Raw genomic sequence first — 20,042 nt, 5'->3', positions numbered from 1 at the left:
GCTGGTGGGAGGAGCTATAGGAGGACGGGCTCATTGTAATGGCTGGAATGGAATTATTGGAACAATGTCAAACGTGGTGTCCATATGTTTGATAAATTCCATGTAATTAATTCCAGTCATTACAATGAGCCCTCCTCCTATAGCTCCTCCCACCAGCCTCCACTGATCAGCATTTAAAAATAAAAAAAATTATAACTCCCTAATGGGCAAACACACGTCATGGTTTGATAAACTTTTGACTGCGTGACCTTAGCAGAGGAACGTGGACTCATTTCAACTCAATTATCCGTGGTCACCAAATTCCTCAAACCCGCAGGCCTGTATAATGTTACATAACCATCTGACTATTCATTGAAATGAAACGAATGAAATCCCCTAATAACAAACACGGCTGAAGAACTACAAAACAGTCAGACTTGACTCAGACCTCTAAAAGGCAAAGAGATTGGTTACAAAACGACAGAAAATCTATCGGCCCCAATAGCCTACTATTCACCAAAACTCGTAAAACTAGAAGTGTGTCTAGCTACAAGACCGTCTCGAACTTGATAACTGGCAGACAATAAATCAACAGTGACAATTGACAGAGTGGAGAACAGGGACGGCAAGCAAACCGTGGCTGTTTGTCAACATGTCAGAGAACCTTTATAACAGTAGAGGAAACCGTCACAAATACACGGAACTCTACACATTGAGCGATCTTGGATAGCGTATTCCACGATACCACATGCACTCTAACATAGGAGTGGCCACAATGCGGACTTGCAATCTCAGCAAAAGCGTTTCTCGTGTGAGTGCAAGCACAAATTAATGCCTTTATATTAAATGGCAACGTCATCCTATTTGTGTAGTTACATTATTGGACGCAACATTTGCTTCTGTAAGGCACTTAGATACACAATGTTGCAACTCGCGCCACTGAAACAATGATCGATATGGTGCGCAGTCTATATGAACATTCCATTTTGAAGTTCAAAATTCGTGTTCACTGAAAACAGAAACTCAAGAAATCGAGACATGCAACTTCGTAGGATTGGGAATTGTAGCCTAGATTTTTCTTTAAAAGGTCATAACATTTCGATGTGTAAGGCTATAAAAACTTCCTCCCGAAACGGTTCAGTTTCTGTAGGAAACAAACGTCAAAACATGTTGACGGATTAAAAACATACCTTGCACTCCAGCTGTCCCAACTAGTGGGATACTATGTACCTATTTGCATTCATCTTTGAAACAAGACTGGCATAGAAATAAAATGTCGAAATATCTATAGGATAGTCTAGCCAATAACTTATTACGCAGTAACTAACGAATGTTATGCGTCCAGAGCTATCTTATGACATGGGGCCTTGACTGACCACTAGTCCAAAATTATCCTTGAATAGAGGGAACATGACAGCAGATCGTTGGGTGATGTAATGTAGCCAGCAAAAAGACAGGATTTGAGTTGTTATTCGTCAAAAAACATTTACACGTTTTCTGCCCATTACATAGGGCTATTACGCATGGCACGGGGACCTTATATTACCAAATTGATCCAGACATTTTAGTCCATGAATGCTCCCTTCTGTCCATTCACATGTAATTGTGAACAAATGAAGGAAAAACGATGGAACATAATTGGAACGTAATTGACACAGATAAATCACCCTTTGACAACCATCTATTGCAGAATGACATTCGTTTTATTTGGGCACATGAATTAAGATGAGATTTTTGGTTTTGTGCAAGAGGGGAAAATCTCTCAGAAGAGCTTGGCCCTGGCCTGACAACCCCCATTCCACACAGAAAGATTGCAGACCCGTTTGCTGCACATTGTTTTTTGTCTGAACGAGATTCACTTTTTATTACCCCCACTTCACTCCTAACTACCTATTTAACCTTGGGAAATAACTGTTATACGGGACATTGTTTTCATTGCCACACCATCATAATCAGTTAAAGTATATTGCTTTAATTTTAAAACCGTTTAGCCAAATAAAACATTGGCAAAATGAAGTGGTACATACCATAGCATTCCTCCCTCTTCTCTCGTTCACTCCGTTCTCTCCAATGTCCTCCGTCGCAACTCGCAAAAACAGCACTCCCAACGTCTCGAGAATATAAATTAAGAAAGAGAGGAAATTCTACTCCTCTAACAGTCACATAAATCTATATATTTCCCTTTTGGACACTTGGTATATTTCTTTCCCCTGAAATCAAGTCTCAATTTTCACAAGTAGCGTATTAAGTTTTCGGTACCATCTGCATGTTGAGTTCCTTCTCTTCCCTGTGCACACAACAAAATTATCTAAATTATCTCGAAAAATGCAGTCGGACTTCAGTTTCTTGCCCGCTGAATGTTCGCGTTAGGAAAGAGGGGGCGTTAGAACGGCTTGAGTCGTTGTGTTTGCCTCTTGGTTCACCACGTTGTTTTGACCAATTGTTATTTCCTTTGTTGTGTCCAATATACACGTCTGCCCATACGCGTACACAGAATATGCCGTGTTAGGTGATGCGCAGTGCTCATTTAATAATTGCAACCCTAAATGTTGTGTTTCCTATGAGTATCACTTCCCAGACCGTCCAAATGTATGATAGTGTGTAAGTGTATTTTTTTTACAGCTTCCCAATAATGGCGGCCCGGCCCTTCTCCGGAATACAGCCTCTCTCCTCGTCTGTCCTATTCGGAGAATAGAGAGAGAGAGCTGTTAGCCTACCACAGCGTAGTCTCGCCCAGTGGCGCTTGGACACAATTACAACACACGGACATTCTGTTTCTAAATAAACATAATTGCTTTTATTCTCCTAATAGTTAATGTTATTCCTCACACTTCGTTTAATTTTATTTTGCTGTATTAATTATACACTTCGATTTAAAGGGGCAATCTGCAATACCGACATCAGTGTTTGGACACAAATGAATGAAACACCCATGAATTCTTGAAGAATATAGCTTATACATGCCTCATGAACTTAGTTTAACTGTCATACCCCATCAGAACGCAACATATAAGCTTGTTTTACTACAATGTTTGTAAACAAAGTAATTGTTGGTCCCGTGTGGCTCAGTTGGTAGAGCATGGCGCTTGCAACGCCAGGGTTGTGGGTTCATTCCCCACGGGGGGACCAGGATGAATATGTATGAACTTTCCAAATTGTAATTCGCTCTGGATAAGAGCGTCAGCTAAATGACTTAAATGTAAATGTAAATTGTAAACAAACACTAACTCAAAACATGTTCAAATTACACCGAGTGTACAAAACATTAAGAACACCTGGGGCCTGTTGCACAAAACTAGGATAAGGGATTAAGCCAGGATATCTTGGTGATCCTGGCTCAATTGATCCGTAATCCGGTTGCACTAAAGATGGATAGGGGGCAGGAGGATATGTTATGGTATAAATTACCATGGAGATTTATTCTGTGGAGCTAGCCTGCTCCAGACCAGGCTAAATTCCAGGATCTATTTAATCTCATCCCTAATGTCAGTCAGCAGTCACCACAAATGGAAACCAATAGTTATTTCACTGCTCACTATACATTGTTATCACATATAACTAGACCCACTGTTATTATTTAAACGTTTGTGATCATTAATTTCAATGATTTTGGATAAAAAAATTTAGATGATGTTGCTATCATTAGATAATTTACAGTTTCCCATAGACTATAAGGCTATATATAAAATGATAGAATATTAGGGCCACAGAGGGGAAAAAAACACAAGTCATAATATTGTAACCAGTTGTTTTAAAGGAGGACAGTTGTTAAAATGACAGATGTGGGGCATTTCGTGAAATTGTACTTCAGTATGGTTTCATAAACAAAGACATGCTGATGTGCCAGAATATTAAGTATCACATTGTCATAAGTATCAAAACTGTAAAAACAATATGTAGCTTTTCTGCAGAAAGAACCAGCCTCATAAATTTATGACTTTATCCTTTTTCTTCAGTGTGGCCCTAGTACTCTGTCATATAAACAAATACACATTCCATATGAATATAAAAACACAATGTGTAACATTATGTTCCTTTATTGAATAAGGACAAAACAAAGCAGGTAAACCATCAGCTCCTTTCGAAACTGAAGTCACAGTGACTCTACAAGATGGAAAGCACAGAATCCAAGCATATTATACAAAATGATACATACACATTCAAAGGTCTGTATATAACACACCCTGCATGTCTGCACACTAAAATAAATGCAGGACAAATCCATACACATCAACTGAACAGACAAATGAATGGATGCAGTAGCCTCCCTGCAGCCTTGTATTACACACAGTATACCGCACAAACATCATAAGAGGCCAAATTCGTCAAAAAACGAACCCAAAAAAACCCAAATTCCTCTGCCACCGCAGGACATATTTAACCAAAATTGAAAGCACACATACTAACTAAAATAATTCAACACATATTGGTCCCTCAGCAGCCGACCACTGTCGTCATCAGGGAAGATTGCCGGATTGTCCCAGTCCATGGCTGGTGGCACTCTGGGGGCCCTCTCCTTCCTCAGGCAGGCCACATTGTGGAGGACAGCACAAGCCACAGTAATATCACATGCCCTAACAGGGCTGACCCTTAATTTGTGAAGGCAGTGAAAGCGTGCCTTCAGGAGGCCAAAGGTCATTTCAACTCTGGCCTTGGTCCTGGCATGGGCATGGTTGTAGGCCTGCTGTGCTTCCTGGGGGTCTGTGAAAGGTGTCAGGAGAAAAGGCTGGCAGCCATACCCCCTGTCTCCCAGCAACACACCAGAGAATTCACCTGTCAACACAAAATCTCATCATTACTACCTCATAAACACAGTGATATTCTTGACACAGCCATGATGGTTATAAATAGGGGTTGTGTGGCTTACCTTGTGATAGGCACTGATAGATTTCAGAGGCCCGAAAGATTCTGGAGTCATGGACTGAGCCAGGCCATTTTGCCACAACATTGCTGATCACACAGTCAGCATTGCAGACCATCTGAAATCATAAGATGAGGAATATTACACCAATCAATGCACATCACTGGCAATGCAGAGTGTTCGTCAATGGACAATATCAAAAAGTTATGTTCACCTGAACATTAATGCTGTGAAAGGATTTCCTATTCACAAAATCGGCCTCATGGGCACCTGAGGGGGCTTTTATCCTTATGTGTGTGCAGTCCACTGCACCAATGACATTGGGGAAACCTGTCACACAAAGTAATGAGTATCCTACTATGTGTTAACAGTTGTCCTGTAATTTGTAGATCCTCTTACCTGCAATCCTATAGAACTCCTCTTTGATGTCACAGAGTCTTCTGTGGCCAGGGAAGGAGATGAAGACATCTGCTAATGCTTTGATAGCCAGACACACACTCCTTATTGTGCGGCAAATTGTGGCCTTGTTCAGCTGTTCTGCATCCCCCACTGAGTACAGGAAGGCTCCACTAGCAAAAAAGCGCAAGGCCACACAAACCATTTGCTCCACACTCAGTGCATGGCTCCGTGCAGTGCGGTGCTTAATCCTGGGACCCAGTAGTCTGCATAGATACCTGATGCCATCTGCAGAAAACCTGTATCTTTCATATAGATGGTCATCAGGGAAGGCCAGTGGGTCCAACCGGTCCCTGAAGACCCTTTCTCGCCTGAAGGCTCTCCTCAGCACAAGTGCTTCTTCATCCACCACATCTCGCACGAATGGGCATGCCATTGTCAGAGCAGAAAGGAACACACAATTTTGGGCCTTCATATAGGCTAGTGGCCACACCTGGTGCTGGGGGGGTGGGCAAAAGAGGGCGATGTCTTATAACGATGACTTGGTTGTACTGATTGCTGGGAAAATAAAAAAAACCTTAGAAAGATGCCACCGTCCTGTGTGCTCACAATAAGAGCTCATATGTCATGGCTCACTTGACTTTACGAGAATATACCTAATTTTTATTTTGAGCTGTGTCATCTTCTTGGAGCTGGGGGAGGAAAGAAAAATAATGATTAATACATTTGTGTTACAGTTAGCATACAGTGTACATTGAAGGCATATCTCACCTCCCTCTCAAGTTTTTTTATTTCAAGGTCCAGTTTCCTAATTGTCCTCTTTTTTATTTCGGACTCCAGTGCAAGATTTTCCATCTTTTTCTTCTTGTACTGAATGTCTATGTCTGCCAGTTCTATTTGGCGCCGGAGGTGGTTGCCATACAACTTTCTGATAGCTTGTGAGCTCTGTGAACACAATACAATTAGCGCAGCTGGAATTTGGCAGGATGTGGTGTCCTTTTATTAATACGCACTATGTTGCCAGGCTGGTTTTCCCACTGTATAGCATCTGGGTCCTGTAAAAGAAATTAGATTTTTTGATTTTGATGAGGACTCCTCACCATTGTAGAGTAAATAGTACTTTCACAGTCTTAACATGATACCTCATGCCTTCTGGAATCCAGAGAGATGGTCTCCTCCTCATCATCGTCTCCATCATGTGCTGTTGCTGCTGCACTGGGGCCTTCACCCTATCACATTTAATCGGATTCATATTGAAGCTAGTAGACAAGACATGCCAGGCCTACAGTATGCCTTTGATGGAGTACTCACTGGATCAGCATCGTCTGGTGCTTGTGCTGGTGGCTCTAACAGGAACACAGTGCTGCCAGACACTGCAAGGCAATAGGTAAACCAAAGTCAGACAGTCCAAATTGATTCAATATGAATGTGGTTGTATCCCATGTAGAGATGGAAGGACATACCTTGAATGAAGCGGGTGGCATCTTGGGAGGAACCTATGCTCGTCTCTTTCCCCCCAGGGATCCCCTCTAAGACGGGCCTGCCTTTATTTAGCTCCAAGGCCATGTCCTCTGCTGGGGTAAGGTCAGCCTTTGGTGACCCACCACCCGTGCCTTGTCTGTGGGTATTCTTTTTCACTGCTAAAACAGTACAGACAATGTGTGAGCAGGCACCTTCTGGGTACAATATATGCTTGTGCTTTGTTAAATATTAGTCAGGGACCATACCATTCTGCAGAATGTTCTTGTATTTGATTTTGACCTGCTGCCATGTCCGTTTTGGCCCGTTCATGTTTAATCTACACACACACACACACACACACACACACACACACACATTTAATGGAGTCACACTGCAAAAAATTACTTGGTATTTTTGTCTTGTTTTCAGTAAAAATATCAAAAAATGTATCATAGCTTTATACAGTGTGATGGAGTTACTTTACACAATTTCACTCATATCTGCAGTGCATTTCAATTAAAAATTTAACCGTTTCATAATTACAGTACAACTGCATTTTTGGAGATGTGAATTAAATATTTGAATTGTAATTGTGATGTTTCAGCGGAGCGGTGAGTGTGTAATTGTGCACTACTTACGCATTCAGGCGGTCTGCAATACTTTGCCACGCTTTTTCTCTTTGCTTTATCACTGTGGCGGTGTTGACTTTCTTCTTAATTATATCTTTTACCTCCTCGTATGCCTCCATGAGGATTTGTGCATCCGACGGGGAAAAGTACGCGGCTCTAGTTGCCATGGTAAATCAGTTAATCTGTGATCTGTGGCGGGGTCTATTTGAGTGAGCCGTGAGCGCGCACCTATCCAGGATTGGTTTCACCTGGCTTAATGAATCCGTGTCTGCTCATCCTGGCTTGGTCTTTGTGCAACCAATTAAGCCTGGACGCACATGTTTTGGCTTCATTGAGCTCAGCTGAGTCATTTATCCCGGATGTCTTAATTCTACTTTTGTGCAACAGGCCCCTGCTCTTTCCTTGACATATCCAGGTGAAAGCTATGATCCCTTATTGATGTCACTTGTTAAATCCACTTTAATCAGTGTAGATGAAGGGGAGTAGACAGGTTAAAGATGGATGTTTAAGCCTTGAGACAGTTGAGACTTGGATTGTGTATGTGTGCCATTCAGAGGGTGAAAATATTTAAGTGCCTTTGAACGGGGTATGGTAGTAGGTGCCAGGCAAATTCTATTTGTCACATGCGCCAAATACAACAGGTGTAGACCTTACAGTGAAATGCTTACTTACAAGCCCTAACCAACAATGTAGTTTATATCTTTTTTTGTTTTTTTAAATACCTAAAACAAAATAAGAATAAGAAATAAAAGCAAAAAATTATTAAAGAGCAGTAGTAAAATAACAATAGTGAGGCTAAATACAGGGGGCACCGGTACAGAGTCAATGTGCGGGGGCACCGGTGTCGAGGTAATTGAGGTAATATCTACATGTAGTGACTATATGTAGTGACTATGCATAGATAATAACAGAGAGTAGCAGCAGTGTAAAAGAGGGGGGGCAATGCAAATAGTCTAGGTATCCATTTGATTAGATGTTCAGGTGTCTTATGGCTTGGGGGTAGAAGCTGTTTAGAAGCCTCTTGGACCTAGACTTGGCGCTCCGGTATCGCTTGCCATGCGGTAGCAGAGAGAACAGTCTATGACTAGGGTGGCTGGAGTCTTTGAACATTTTTAGGGCCTTCCTCTGACACCGCCTGGTATAGAAGTCCTGGATGGCAGGAAGCTTGGCCCGAGTGATGTACTGGGCCGTATGCACTACCCTCTGTAGTGCCTTGCAGTTGGAGGCCGAGCAGTTACCATGCCAGGCAGTGATGCAACCAGTCAGGATGCTCTCGATGGTGCAGCTGTAGAACCTTTTGAGGATCTGAGGACCCATGTCAAATCTTTTCAGTTTTCTGAGGGGGAATGGGTGTTGTCATGCCCTTTTCATGACTGCCTTGGTGTGCTTGGACCTTGTTAGTTTGTTGGTGATGTGGACACCAAGGAACTTGAAGCTCTCAACCTGCTCCACTACAGCTCCGTCGATGAGAATGGGGGTGTGCTCGGTCCTCCTTTTCCTGTAGTCCACAATCATCTCCTTTGTCTTGATCACGTTGAGGGAGAGGTTGTTGTCCTGGCACCACACGGTGAGGTCTCTGACCTCCTCCCTATAGGCTGTCTCATCATTGTCGGTTATCAGCCCTACCACTGTTGTGTCACCGGCAAACTTAATGATGGTGTTGGAGTCTTGCCTGGTTGTACAATCATGAGTGATCAGGGAGTACAGGAGGGGACTGAACACACACCCCTGAGGGGCCCTCGTGGTGAGGATCAGCATGGAAGATGTGTTGTTACCTACCCTTACCACCTGGGGGCGGCCCGTCAGGAAGTCCAGGATCCAGTTGCAGAGGGAAGTGTTTAGTCCCAGGGTCCTTAGCTTAGTGATGAGCTTTGAGGGCACTATGGTGTTGAACGCTGAGCTGTTGTCAATGAATAGCATTCTCACATAGGTGTTCCTTTTGTCCAGGTGGGAAAGGGCAGGGTGGAATGCAATAGAGATTGCATCATCTGTGGATCTGTTGGGGCGGTATGCAAATTGGAGTGGGTCTAGGGTTTCTGGGACAATGGTGTTGATGTAAGCCATGACCAGCCCCTTTCAAAGCATTTCATGGCTACAGACGTGAGTGCTACGCGTCGGTAGTCATTTAGGCATGTTACCTTAGTGTTCTTATGCACAGGGACTATGATGGTCTGATTGAAACATGTTGGTATTACAGACTCAGAAAAGGAGAGGTTGAAAATGTCAGTGAAGACACTTGCCAGTTGGTCAGCGCATGCTCGGAGTACACGTCCTAGTATTCCGTCTGGCCCTGCGCCCTTGTGAAAGTTGACATGTTTAAAGGTCTTACTCACATCGGCTGCGGAGAGCGTGATCACACAGTCGTCCGGAACAGCTGATGCTCTCATGCATGTTTCAGTGTTACTTGCCTCGTAGCAAGCATAGAAGTAATTTAGCTCATCTGGTAGGCTTGTTTCACTGGGCAGCTCTTGGCTATGATTCCCTTTGTAGTCTGTAATAGTTTGCAAGCCCTACCACATCCGACGAGCATCGGAGCTGGTGTTGTACGAATCGATCTTAATCCTTTATTGAAGCTCTGCCTGTTTGATGGTTCATCGGAGGGCATAGCGGGATTTCTTATAAGCTTCTGGGTTAGAGTCCCGCTCCTTGAAAGGCACACCAGTTTGCGTCGAGATCTGCAACACTTCTGAGTTTTTCACACTCAACAGTTTCCCGTGTGTATCAAAAAGGGTCCACGACCCAAAGGACATCAAGCCAACTTGACACAACTGTGGGAAGCATTGGAGTCAACATGGGCCAGCATCCCCGTGGAACGCTTTTGACACCTTATAGAGTCCATGCCCTGATAAATCAAGGCTGTTCTGAGGGCAAAAGGGGGGTGCAACTCAATATTAGGAACGTGTTCCAAATGTTGGGTATGCTCAGTGTCACACCCTGGCCTTAGTTATCTTTGTTTTCATTATTATTTTAGTTAGGTCAGGGTGTGACATGGTGTAGTATGTGTTTTTGTATTGTCTAGGGTGTTGTATGGTTTAGGGGGTTAAGTAGAGTAGATGGTTTAGTGTTCAGTGTAGGTGTTTAGAAAAGTCTATGGTTGAGTGATGTGTCTAGGTATGTCTATGGTTGCCTGAGTGGTTCTCAATCAGAGACAGATGTTTTTCATTTGTCTCTGATTGGGAGCCATATTTTAGGCAGACATGGGCATCATGTATTTGTGGGTAATTGTCTATGTTGAACATTTGTTGCTTTTGTGTGTGCACTAACGTTTATAGCTTCACGGTCATTTGTTATTTTGGTAGTTTGTAAAGTGGTTTTGTTTAGTGTTTTCTCTCTTCTAATAAAAGAAGATGTTCTTTTCACGCGCTGCGCCTTGGTCCTCACTCTCTACCTTTGACGATCGTGACACTCAGTGTATGATTTTGATATCATGGATGGTCAGTTCTTGCATCCATAGCTCTGTCTATGAATTTTAGAGTGGTAACATTTCTCCAGCCTCATCCATCAGCTTTTGGACCAAAACAGGGGTTGGGGAAACGATTTGTTATTGTTTCAACTGCTGATTGCCCCTTTAACTGCACATACCCTTAATTGGTAGAATAATACAAAAATTAGGTAAAGGCAATTTAGGACATGAAATGAGACGCAACTTGCAAGAACTGGAGAAAAAAACATCCGGCAAATTAGTATTTAAAAAAAAATTCATTGCATTTTAATCAATTTCCTGGAATTGACCCCAACTCTTGCAGGAGAACAGATATATCCATGTCTGGCAATTATAGATAGAAACCATTTTAACAATGTCATGTCAGTTATGCCTTCACCACACAAATACACTCAGTTCTCTCTCCAAACTAATAAATAGCATACTTGTATTGCATTTGATGTATTTTATATAAAATGCAACAAATGCCTAACTTACTGGCTTCACTGACTTCCGTGCACAAATAATGAATGTACGACACTCCCATATCTTCTTTTCCAATATTAACGAATCATATATCTGATCCAGCACACAGGGAGAATGGGAGAGAGACTATAATTTTTTTTAGCCATTCAGAAAATCAATAATCTCAAAGCTCATTCCCGGTCCTCTAGACTTACTCATGCCACATCACTCATATGGCTGTTTATTGAATTGTTGGAGATAACTTTAAACCTGAGAAGAATTCAGTAGTCCTGATTATAGTCCTGATTTATATGATATTGCCTTCTCCAAGAGGATATGACTTGACAATATAAAACCACAAACACATGAAAGTTAAAGATAGAGATTACACAGAGAGAGAAATGATGTATTGCAAGCTAAATATGATTGTTGTTCTACAACTCAAACAGATGTTTAGTGGCTTGGGGACTTTGTCACGCATTGAATCTCTCTCTCTCTCTCTCTCTCTCTCTGTCTCTCTCTCACACACACAACAGTGGGGCTGCTAAGGGGAGGATGGCTCATTTGATACCATTCCACTAATTACTCTCCAGCCATTACCACGAATTAAGATGCCACCAACCTCCTGTTACACACACACACACACACACACACACACACACACACACACACACACACACACACACACACACACACACACACACACACACACACACACACACACACACACACACACACACACACACACACACACACACACACACACACACACACACACACACACACACAGTGGCGTACTGCAGTTTTGCGGGGCCCCCCGCGAGGTCTGAGAACACCCCCCCACACACCGTACAACATGTAGTCTGAATCAGGCTGTGACTAACTGATCCTTATGTATTCTTCGGGGTGGAAGTTCACCCATACAAAGTAACATCCAATAGGGTTGGATAACTTTATCTCTTTATTGGCAGAACATTTTATCATAATTACTTTGCTAAAAATTCTAAACAGTCCACATACTCTAACAGTTACTCTTGATCTGTGTATTAATGTTTAATGATAGGTGAACATCCTCCTTTTCAACACAAAGTTGAAAGTACAGCACTCCGAGTCAACAAGCTGCTCGCGGTCCAATCATATTAGTCAGTGAGTTCACAGCAATATTTACATGACCTCAATCACACAGAGCAAGATTAGCAGGGGTCAAAGTTTCATTCATAATCTGTCCCTGTTTTACATTTTCTCCTTTACTACTGAACTACTACTGGCCACTCACTGCGACAAGCTGGCCCAACTATACCTATCTCTCTGACCAAGACCTTTCTGAACGTTGTTTGGTTTTTAACCAAAGTATGACATTTGGGAAATGCTCTGAACTGCTTCATACTCTTCTATTCATTGAAAGCCACAACAGCCTTGGAAAACCATTGGAAAACAACACAGCAAAGTAGTCTAACGAGAGAAGAACTGCCCTGTTTTCTACTTGGTTTCCCCTCTTTTTCTCTCTCTATCCCATCTCAACTCTCTCTCTATGCAGCTGAAATATTTCTGGGTCCCAGGGGCATGCACATTCCTCCCCCTCACAGTTGTGCAATCCCTGACAATCAACCGCCCTCCCCCCTTCGGCCTCCCTGGCCCAACGCACGGCACAGAGGAGCTGTCCAAACTGTCTGGACAATGTTCTGCAGTGGATCGACTACCCACCAGACCAGTTAACAAACTCATGGGCCCTGACTTTGCAGAAAACAGCCAAAGTGATGTAACACAAATGGCTGACCCTCCATTTTGTCACTTCTTGGTGTGGGGTTGGGAAGAAAAGAGTATTCCCTGCCTTCGGTGTGAAAGTCACAGGCTCTGAAAGACAACATGTGTTATGTTGTTTTTGTGCCCCAGTCTTCCTGTATAATAGCCAATGTTACACCCTGCAAATAGGCCTTGTGGTTGAAGGCATGATTTCAGAGAGTTTTTAAATGTATGTTTCATTTGGACTGTGGAAAACTGTAAAAGTAGCATGGTTTCTTCCCTCGGGTTTAATAGGGTCAACAGAAATCAATGATAATGGAATAGGTCAAAATTATATATGAGACATATTGATTATATATCTGTCTCTTTTTTCCTTTTCATAGTCAAGTACAGTGGTTGCCTATAATATTTTATTTTTTATTAAGATATTTTTATTATCTTTATTGAACACGGCCAGTCAGTTAAGAACAAATTCTTATTTACAATGACGGCCTACACTATAACGCAATTTTCCATTTTATTTTAGATAATTGAATTCCTCCTAGCTTACAACAACTCACAAAAACCATACCACTTAGCTTGAAGTGATACTTTAGCAACATACTTGAAGTGATGTCAACAAAATGTAATGTGCCATAAGATACAATAATAAGTCAAAGTGCCTGTAAATGATTAATACTGCAAAATTTGCACTTTCCCTTTCTGACTTTTTTTGTTGCTTGATTGGTCAAACCTAAACCACACGAATCCGCAGCTGACACAAGAAGGCAGAGAGGGGTGCATGCTGGTTCTAGTAGGGAAATACAATTTTCTTAACTTTTTAATCGAACGATTTTACGGGTCTGATAAAACTACATTTCCCACAATGCCCTGCACCTTTCCTGTACATCCTGCTCGTGAAGATAGCGGGCAATCGGTCGTCAAAAACAATCCTATCATTTTGAGAATTTATGTAAAATCAAATATATAATCACCAGGCTACGGGAATTGATATTGTTTAAAACAACCGACTCAAAGAAAAGACAATGGTATGTTTGCAATTGGGTACATTTTGTGGCCAATTGCTTTGCTCTAACGTTAGCTAGCTAATGTCGTTCGCCAGTCTCATGTGAAATGTATGAGACGCCTAGAAATCATAGCCAGCTAGATAGCGTTATATATTCGAATTAAACAAACCTATCGATTTAAATTAATCAATTAGCCAGATCCGGCTCCCGACTTTGTTTTACGAAGCAACTGCCTGGCTTGCATGTATGTCAGCAGTAACGTTAGACTAGTTAGCCACCTAGCTAGTTAACGTTAGCTATCTGACATAACTAGCTAGCTATATATATTTACCTGACAGGGCGTGGCTAGCCAGGCTAGCTAACGTTAGCTAGTAATCTAGGTGTTGTAAAGGAATGCACATCTGTCTGCACACTCTTAACCAATCAGCCATGCTCAGAAATGCACTGTTGGGCTTTGCTATAGTATGAGGTGAAACTGATGATGCATAGGAGTGATGATAACGTCCAGTGAACCCATAGTTAGATCTGAGAAGGCATATCCAAGACAAGGCTAGCGAGGGTTCAAGGTGTCAGAATGTTCAAATGGAAATGAGGTGTGTGGAACTCCTATGACTCTCTGACAAGAGAAACGGCGAAATCAAGTTCTATAACTACATTACATCAAGGCCTAGGCTAGCTTGGCTAACGTTATATGCCGAGTAGATAATATTGGGATGTAACTAGCCACGTTACTATAGCAGGGATGTAACTAGCCACGTTACTATATCAGGGCTCTCTAACCCTGTTCCTAGAGAGTCAGTCAACCCTAATCTAACACACCTGATTCTAATAATTAGCTGGTTGATAAACTGAACCAGGTTAGTTACAACTGGGGTTGGAGTGAAAACTTACAGGAGGGTAGTTCTCCAGGAAAAGGGTTGGAGACCCCCTGTACGAGACTGCAGAACATTTCTCACGCTTCATTTTCTCTCCTCCCCTGCTCCTGTCATACAGATCCGCTTCATCCTGATTCAGAACCGAGCGGGGAAGACCCGACTGGCCAAGTGGTACATGCAGTTTGATGACGACGAGAAACAGAAGCTGATTGAGGAGGTGCACGCTGTGGTGACTGTCCGTGATGCCAAGCACACCAACTTTGTGGAGGTAAGGCAGAAGGATTTGCATGATGCCACGTCTGTGCATTGGTGAGTGCCCTAATGTAGGCTATTCGTTTCTGGCAAATGTATTTGTTGTCACTATCTGGCCATTCTAGAATGGCTGGAAGCAACCAGGGACTATAACACAAGGTCTGGGGCTGCATTTGACAAATCAAATCAAATGTATTTATATAGCCCTTCTTACATCAGCTGATATCTCAAAGTGCTGTACAGAAACCCAGCCTAAAACCCCAAACAGCAAGCAATGCAGGTGTAGAAGCATGGTGGCTAGGAAAAACTTCCTAGGAAGAAACCTAGAGAGGAACCAGGCTATGAGGGGTGGCCAGTCCTCTTCTGGCTGTGCTGGGTGGAGATTATAACAGTACATGGCCAAGATGTTCAAATGTTCATAAATGACCAGCATGGTCAAATAATAATAATCACAGTAGTTGTCGAGGGTGCAGCAAGTCAGCACCTCAGGAGTAAATGTCAGTTGGCTTTTCATAGCCGATCATTAAGAGCAAACAGTTTACTTGGCTTTACAGTGACGTAGGCCTAAATTGTAGCATACATTGTGACACTGAAGAGACGGTGGATAAAAGGCTATTTTCTACTGATATGCTGTAGCACTAATTGGTTAACCAAGTTTAATTCAATATTTCATTGTAAATGGAAAAGTACTGCTTGCAAGTCAATTTCAATTCTACTGTAATTATTCTTAGATGAAAAATCAAAACCACATACTGAGATGCTTGTCTGTCTTGTCTCCAGTTCAGGAACTTCAAGATCATCTATAGGCGCTATGCAGGTCTGTACTTCTGTATATGTGTGGATGTGACAGACAACAACCTGGCATACCTGGAGGGCATTCACAACTTTGTGGAGGTATATGACACTAACACATCAACTCACACGTAGACTGTTTTATCATGATGACATACAATGTGGGAGCTGTTTTAGGTCAATGACTCTTTGGCTGGTTATGTGAAGGAATGTGGGCTATTAAAATGTCCACCTTAATAGCTGAGTGATTAGGCATATTTTATTAGTAAACTGTCGTAACGATGTGCTCCTACAGCTCTTTGGAATACAGAGTACCACAGCATGAGTCATAATACCCAGAAAACGTAGCCGTCAGACGGAAATAGTTCCAATTGTTTATCCACCATTCATTTCTCATAGGAGATTTTAGAAACACTTAAAAATACGGGCTGTGTTTCGTGCAGGCTTACCCTGGCGTGACGTTTTGATAACTGTAAATCTCTCTCTAGGACAATGTGACTTATCAATATATTCAACTATAAAGAAAAAAATAACGCTAATGTGGCTATCATAAAGAACTACAAATGCCATGACGATCAGGACGAGATTGCCGAATTGAGGCAAATCTCTGGATTAACTATCTAAATTTAGACATGAATAAATTGGCAACATTTCTTTAAATGAACAATTCTGTTAACTGTCTGGTGCAAGTTTTAAATTGACAATACCAGTTAGCAAAGGTGTCAGCTAGAGATGACATGCGGGGATTTGTAGTTTTGCATGACGTCTACTTTGATGCCAATTAGCACTTTTGAATCTGAGAGTAAATAGAGCTGAATATATTGAAAAGTCACCTTGTCTGAGAGAAATGTACTTCATCAAAATGTCACGCCGGGGTAAGCCTACACGAAACACAGCCCTTATTTTAAGTGTTCCTACAATCCCCTATGAGAAAAATGGTGGGGAAATTATTGGAACCATTTCCCTGTTTGACCGCCAGGTCTTATGGGTATTATGACACCTCCACTGTGGGGCTCTATTTTCTATGCATTCTTACCCAGTGTAATACGCCCCGTATAGAGTCTGTCGCCTCGCTGCAAAAGTAAGACCAAAACAAAGTGGGGGGGATCTCTGGTGTTCTTTGTTCATATTCCCGAAAAGCATTCCCTGGGTGGCATTCCTCCCGGGTCGAGGGGAAACAGCGGAACAGCTCGCACTGTGCTCCCTGTCCGAGGGACAGGCGGAATGTGGCTGTGACGGAAAACAGCTGAGATTTCCGACACTGTTCAAGAGCACCGTGTCCTGGAATGCTGGACTTCCTCAGGCCCTTAAATGACCAAGGCTTCATCTCAAATGATTCCCTATATAGGCTAGTGCACCACTTCAGACCAGAGCCGTGTACTATGGATTACACTGTATCCTAGCTATGAATTAGACTAAATTGTTAATGTAACAAAACCTGACCTCTTCCTTTTCCCCCTTTTAGGTGTTGAATGAGTATTTCCACAACGTATGCGAGTTGGACCTGGTGTTCAACTTCTACAAGGTAAAAGTGTTGAGTGATTTTGATTTTAAAACCAAACACTCTCAGTGCTAAGAGGAAAGACAGAAAGGAGCGGAAGAAACCCGAGGGAGGTGAAGATACAATTTCAATGTATTTTCTTTCCTTGCAATGGGGAGGTGCCATGGCAACGAGGATGGGACGCATAATTACAACAGTCAATTAGGCTCATCCACACTAGTTTGGCGGCGATTGGTTTTCCTCTACAGGAAATAGTAAGCAATTAAGACTCTCCTCTGATGACCGCCCTTTAAGCAGTTATCGTGTCAATTACGTAAGCTATTTTTGAATATTCGCCCACTCGCTGAAACTTAAAGAAGCGCAGCCCACGGTGAAAGTTGCTGCGCTCTGCGATTTCTTCTGAGTCAAAGAAAGCAGAAAGCGACATGATGGCAAACATCAGCTCATCTCAACATCAACCCCCTCTCTATTAGATCTAGTGCCGCCGCAGCAAGGCCTACGCACAGCTAGAAAGACACATTTACATAATGGGGTAAAGATGAATCTGAAGGATCTATACAGTTCTCCAACGCGTCTGTTTTTAAAGCTGTGTGCGCGGGTGCATACATGCAAGTGTGTACAGGGAGTTTGAACGGTGCAGTAGGCTGACCTCTGACCTGTGTCCTAACCTGCTTCTACCTGTCCTGTGTGTTCTATCCCAGGTGTACACGGTGGTGGATGAGATGTTCCTAGCGGGGGAGATCAGAGAGACGAGCCAGACCAAGGTCCTCAAGCAGCTGCTAATGCTCCAGTCCCTCGAGTAGCCAACAGGGCAGCCATCTTGAACAGTCCATCACCCACCCACCATCAATGTCACTCTGGAATGGACCCCTCTCCTTTGCCAGCCTCCACCCCTTACAGAAACCAGGGGCTTATTCACGAAGCTGCAAAGTCACAGAAGGTTCAGATAGAAATGCATGGTGTAGAACAGACATGTTCTGTCATGCAGAATTGGGAATCTAGTCAGCTCTACACATTACATTTCTATTTGCAACAATGAGAGTTTCAACCTCCTGATTATGCCCCATAAAGACTATGTATTTTGGTGATGCGTGGCAGATATGGCCCTTAACATTTCATTTCTTAACCGCCAGTTCAAGTAAAATCATCTGGATGAGTACATTTGCAGCACAGCGTACAGCTGGACGCACCACTGAAAATAAATGTTCTCTCTATGCCCTGTCTCAAGCTGGAGGCTGCACTTATGGCAGACTAGGGTTGCCAGTTATTCACCTGTGTATCCCGCCTATACTAGTGGAGAGAGGATAACAAGGATGCACTGTTCTGGCAACCCCAGAGCGGCACTAAAGTAGCTAACGAGCACAAGAAAACCCTTGTAAACTGCCTGTGATATCCCTGTCTACTTTGCACCATACTTCTGCCTGGGAGAATCACAGTTTGAGCTGCAGAGTGACTAAACCACCACTACGAATGCCCATTGAATCCATTGACCTCTGGTGGTGGTTCACATTTCAATGGAGTGCACTTACTAAGAGTGCTGTTGAGAGGTCTGGTAATGACAACCTGTAAAGGGTCCCATCTACTATGAGATTCTCTGGTCTTAAATAACTTAATATCATGTCAGGTTGTATATCAGACAATGCGTCTCCACTCCACATATGGTGCTTGTTAGTCACACCCAGATGTGTTCAAATTTAAATACACACTACTACTTTAAGTTAAAGGAAACTCAACAGGAAAAAGTTACTGGTAAGAAATCTAGCTAATGGAAATGTTAAGCAGTACTGTGAAGTTTGTTTTGTATGGTGTACATATATATAGTGTGAAACCATTGTCGTCCATTCCAGGCCTTTCCCCAGCTTCTGCCTGTCTCGTCACTGTGTGTTTAATACACAGATCCGAATTGGGGGAAAATCCATTAATATTCACTGGTCACCTCATTCATACTACAAAAAATGGGTTTCGAACGTCAACCAGAGGCCAAACAATATGTCCAACATTCCAGAGGCACTTATCTAGGTCTGTGACACCACCCTGTACCACTTCTCATTGTAACCATGTCCAGTCTTGCACCTCCCAACATATCACACGTTACTATTATGGTCTTAAATGTTTTTTTTGGGGCTATAGTGAGAGATGTACTGCTTCTCCTCCTCTGTCATGGAAGATGTGAGTTTAGGTGTTACTGTCTCCTGTTAGTAAACTATCCAGTCATTTTATTCCAGTCAGTGTATATACAAAAAAATCAAAGTACTAAATAAAGTGTTACAAATATCTTGTGCTTTTTATACTGTAGATGTGATGTACATTGGAAACACATTTGTTTTTGTAATGATATCGCCATCTAGTGGTATTAATCCAGCATAGCCTTCACGTTCTGGAATCCGCCCTCTGAGGTCATTTTAGCAGCCTCCCAGTGATCGATAAAATCAATCAATATATCCACTTCAGATACATTAACCCACTCTGCATGTTACTCCACTGACCCACAAACAGAAATTCAGACAATTAGACACTCAAAGCTTTTACCATGTAGACTAGCATAGGAAGTCTTCCCTGATACACTAACCGTACCCTACTGTCTCCATGTGGTCTGTGGCTTCCATGGCAGATAGCCAACCAGGTTGAAACAATGAAACGCGTGTGCACATATTTCAAAA

General features: G+C 42.5%; 3 protein-coding genes across 10 annotated transcripts in view; 1 reads left to right on the top strand and 2 right to left on the bottom strand.

The window, feature by feature from the left end:
- LOC139547706 (rho GTPase-activating protein 35-like) overlaps positions 1–2,673 on the bottom strand; it is an 87,300-nt gene extending 84,627 nt beyond the window's left edge. Inside the window, exon 1 of the mRNA XM_071356708.1 lies at positions 2,007–2,673. The gene's annotated coding sequence lies outside the window, so the exon portion shown is untranslated. The remainder of the gene's footprint in view (positions 1–2,006) is intronic.
- A 1,306-nt stretch (positions 2,674–3,979) lies between these two features.
- LOC139547719 (putative nuclease HARBI1) lies at positions 3,980–8,152 on the bottom strand. Of its 8 annotated transcripts, XM_071356733.1 has the most exons (11): positions 7,336–8,152; positions 6,964–7,034; positions 6,700–6,876; positions 6,548–6,609; positions 6,379–6,465; positions 6,250–6,291; positions 6,008–6,181; positions 5,893–5,928; positions 5,240–5,794; positions 4,847–4,958; positions 3,980–4,752 (listed from the first exon to the last, which is right to left on the bottom strand). In XM_071356733.1, exons 1-8 carry the CDS (start codon positions 7,491–7,493, stop codon positions 5,893–5,895), a joined length of 807 nt encoding a protein of 268 aa, XP_071212834.1. In that variant the 5' UTR covers positions 7,494–8,152; the 3' UTR covers positions 3,980–4,752; positions 4,847–4,958; positions 5,240–5,794. The 8 variants fall into 8 exon arrangements, with proteins under 8 accessions (XP_071212834.1, XP_071212833.1, XP_071212828.1 ...); XM_071356732.1 differs by having other exon boundaries at positions 5,893–6,181; XM_071356727.1 differs by adding an exon at positions 5,055–5,170 and having other exon boundaries at positions 6,008–6,291; positions 6,700–8,152.
- Positions 8,153–13,753: 5,601 nt separating this feature from the next.
- Positions 13,754–19,656, top strand: LOC139547705 (AP-2 complex subunit sigma). The gene is made up of 5 exons (XM_071356707.1): positions 13,754–13,983; positions 14,956–15,105; positions 15,870–15,983; positions 17,347–17,406; positions 18,084–19,656. Exons 1-5 carry the CDS (start codon positions 13,981–13,983, stop codon positions 18,183–18,185), a joined length of 429 nt encoding a protein of 142 aa, XP_071212808.1. The 5' UTR covers positions 13,754–13,980; the 3' UTR covers positions 18,186–19,656.
- Positions 19,657–20,042: the final 386 nt, after the last annotated feature.

The sequence above is a fragment of the Salvelinus alpinus genome, chromosome 21, assembly GCF_045679555.1.
Source record: "Salvelinus alpinus chromosome 21, SLU_Salpinus.1, whole genome shotgun sequence".
NCBI classification, from domain to species: domain Eukaryota; kingdom Metazoa; phylum Chordata; class Actinopteri; order Salmoniformes; family Salmonidae; genus Salvelinus; species Salvelinus alpinus.
Note: the sequence above shows the minus strand (reverse complement) of the source record. Positions and strands in the feature narration are given on the sequence as shown.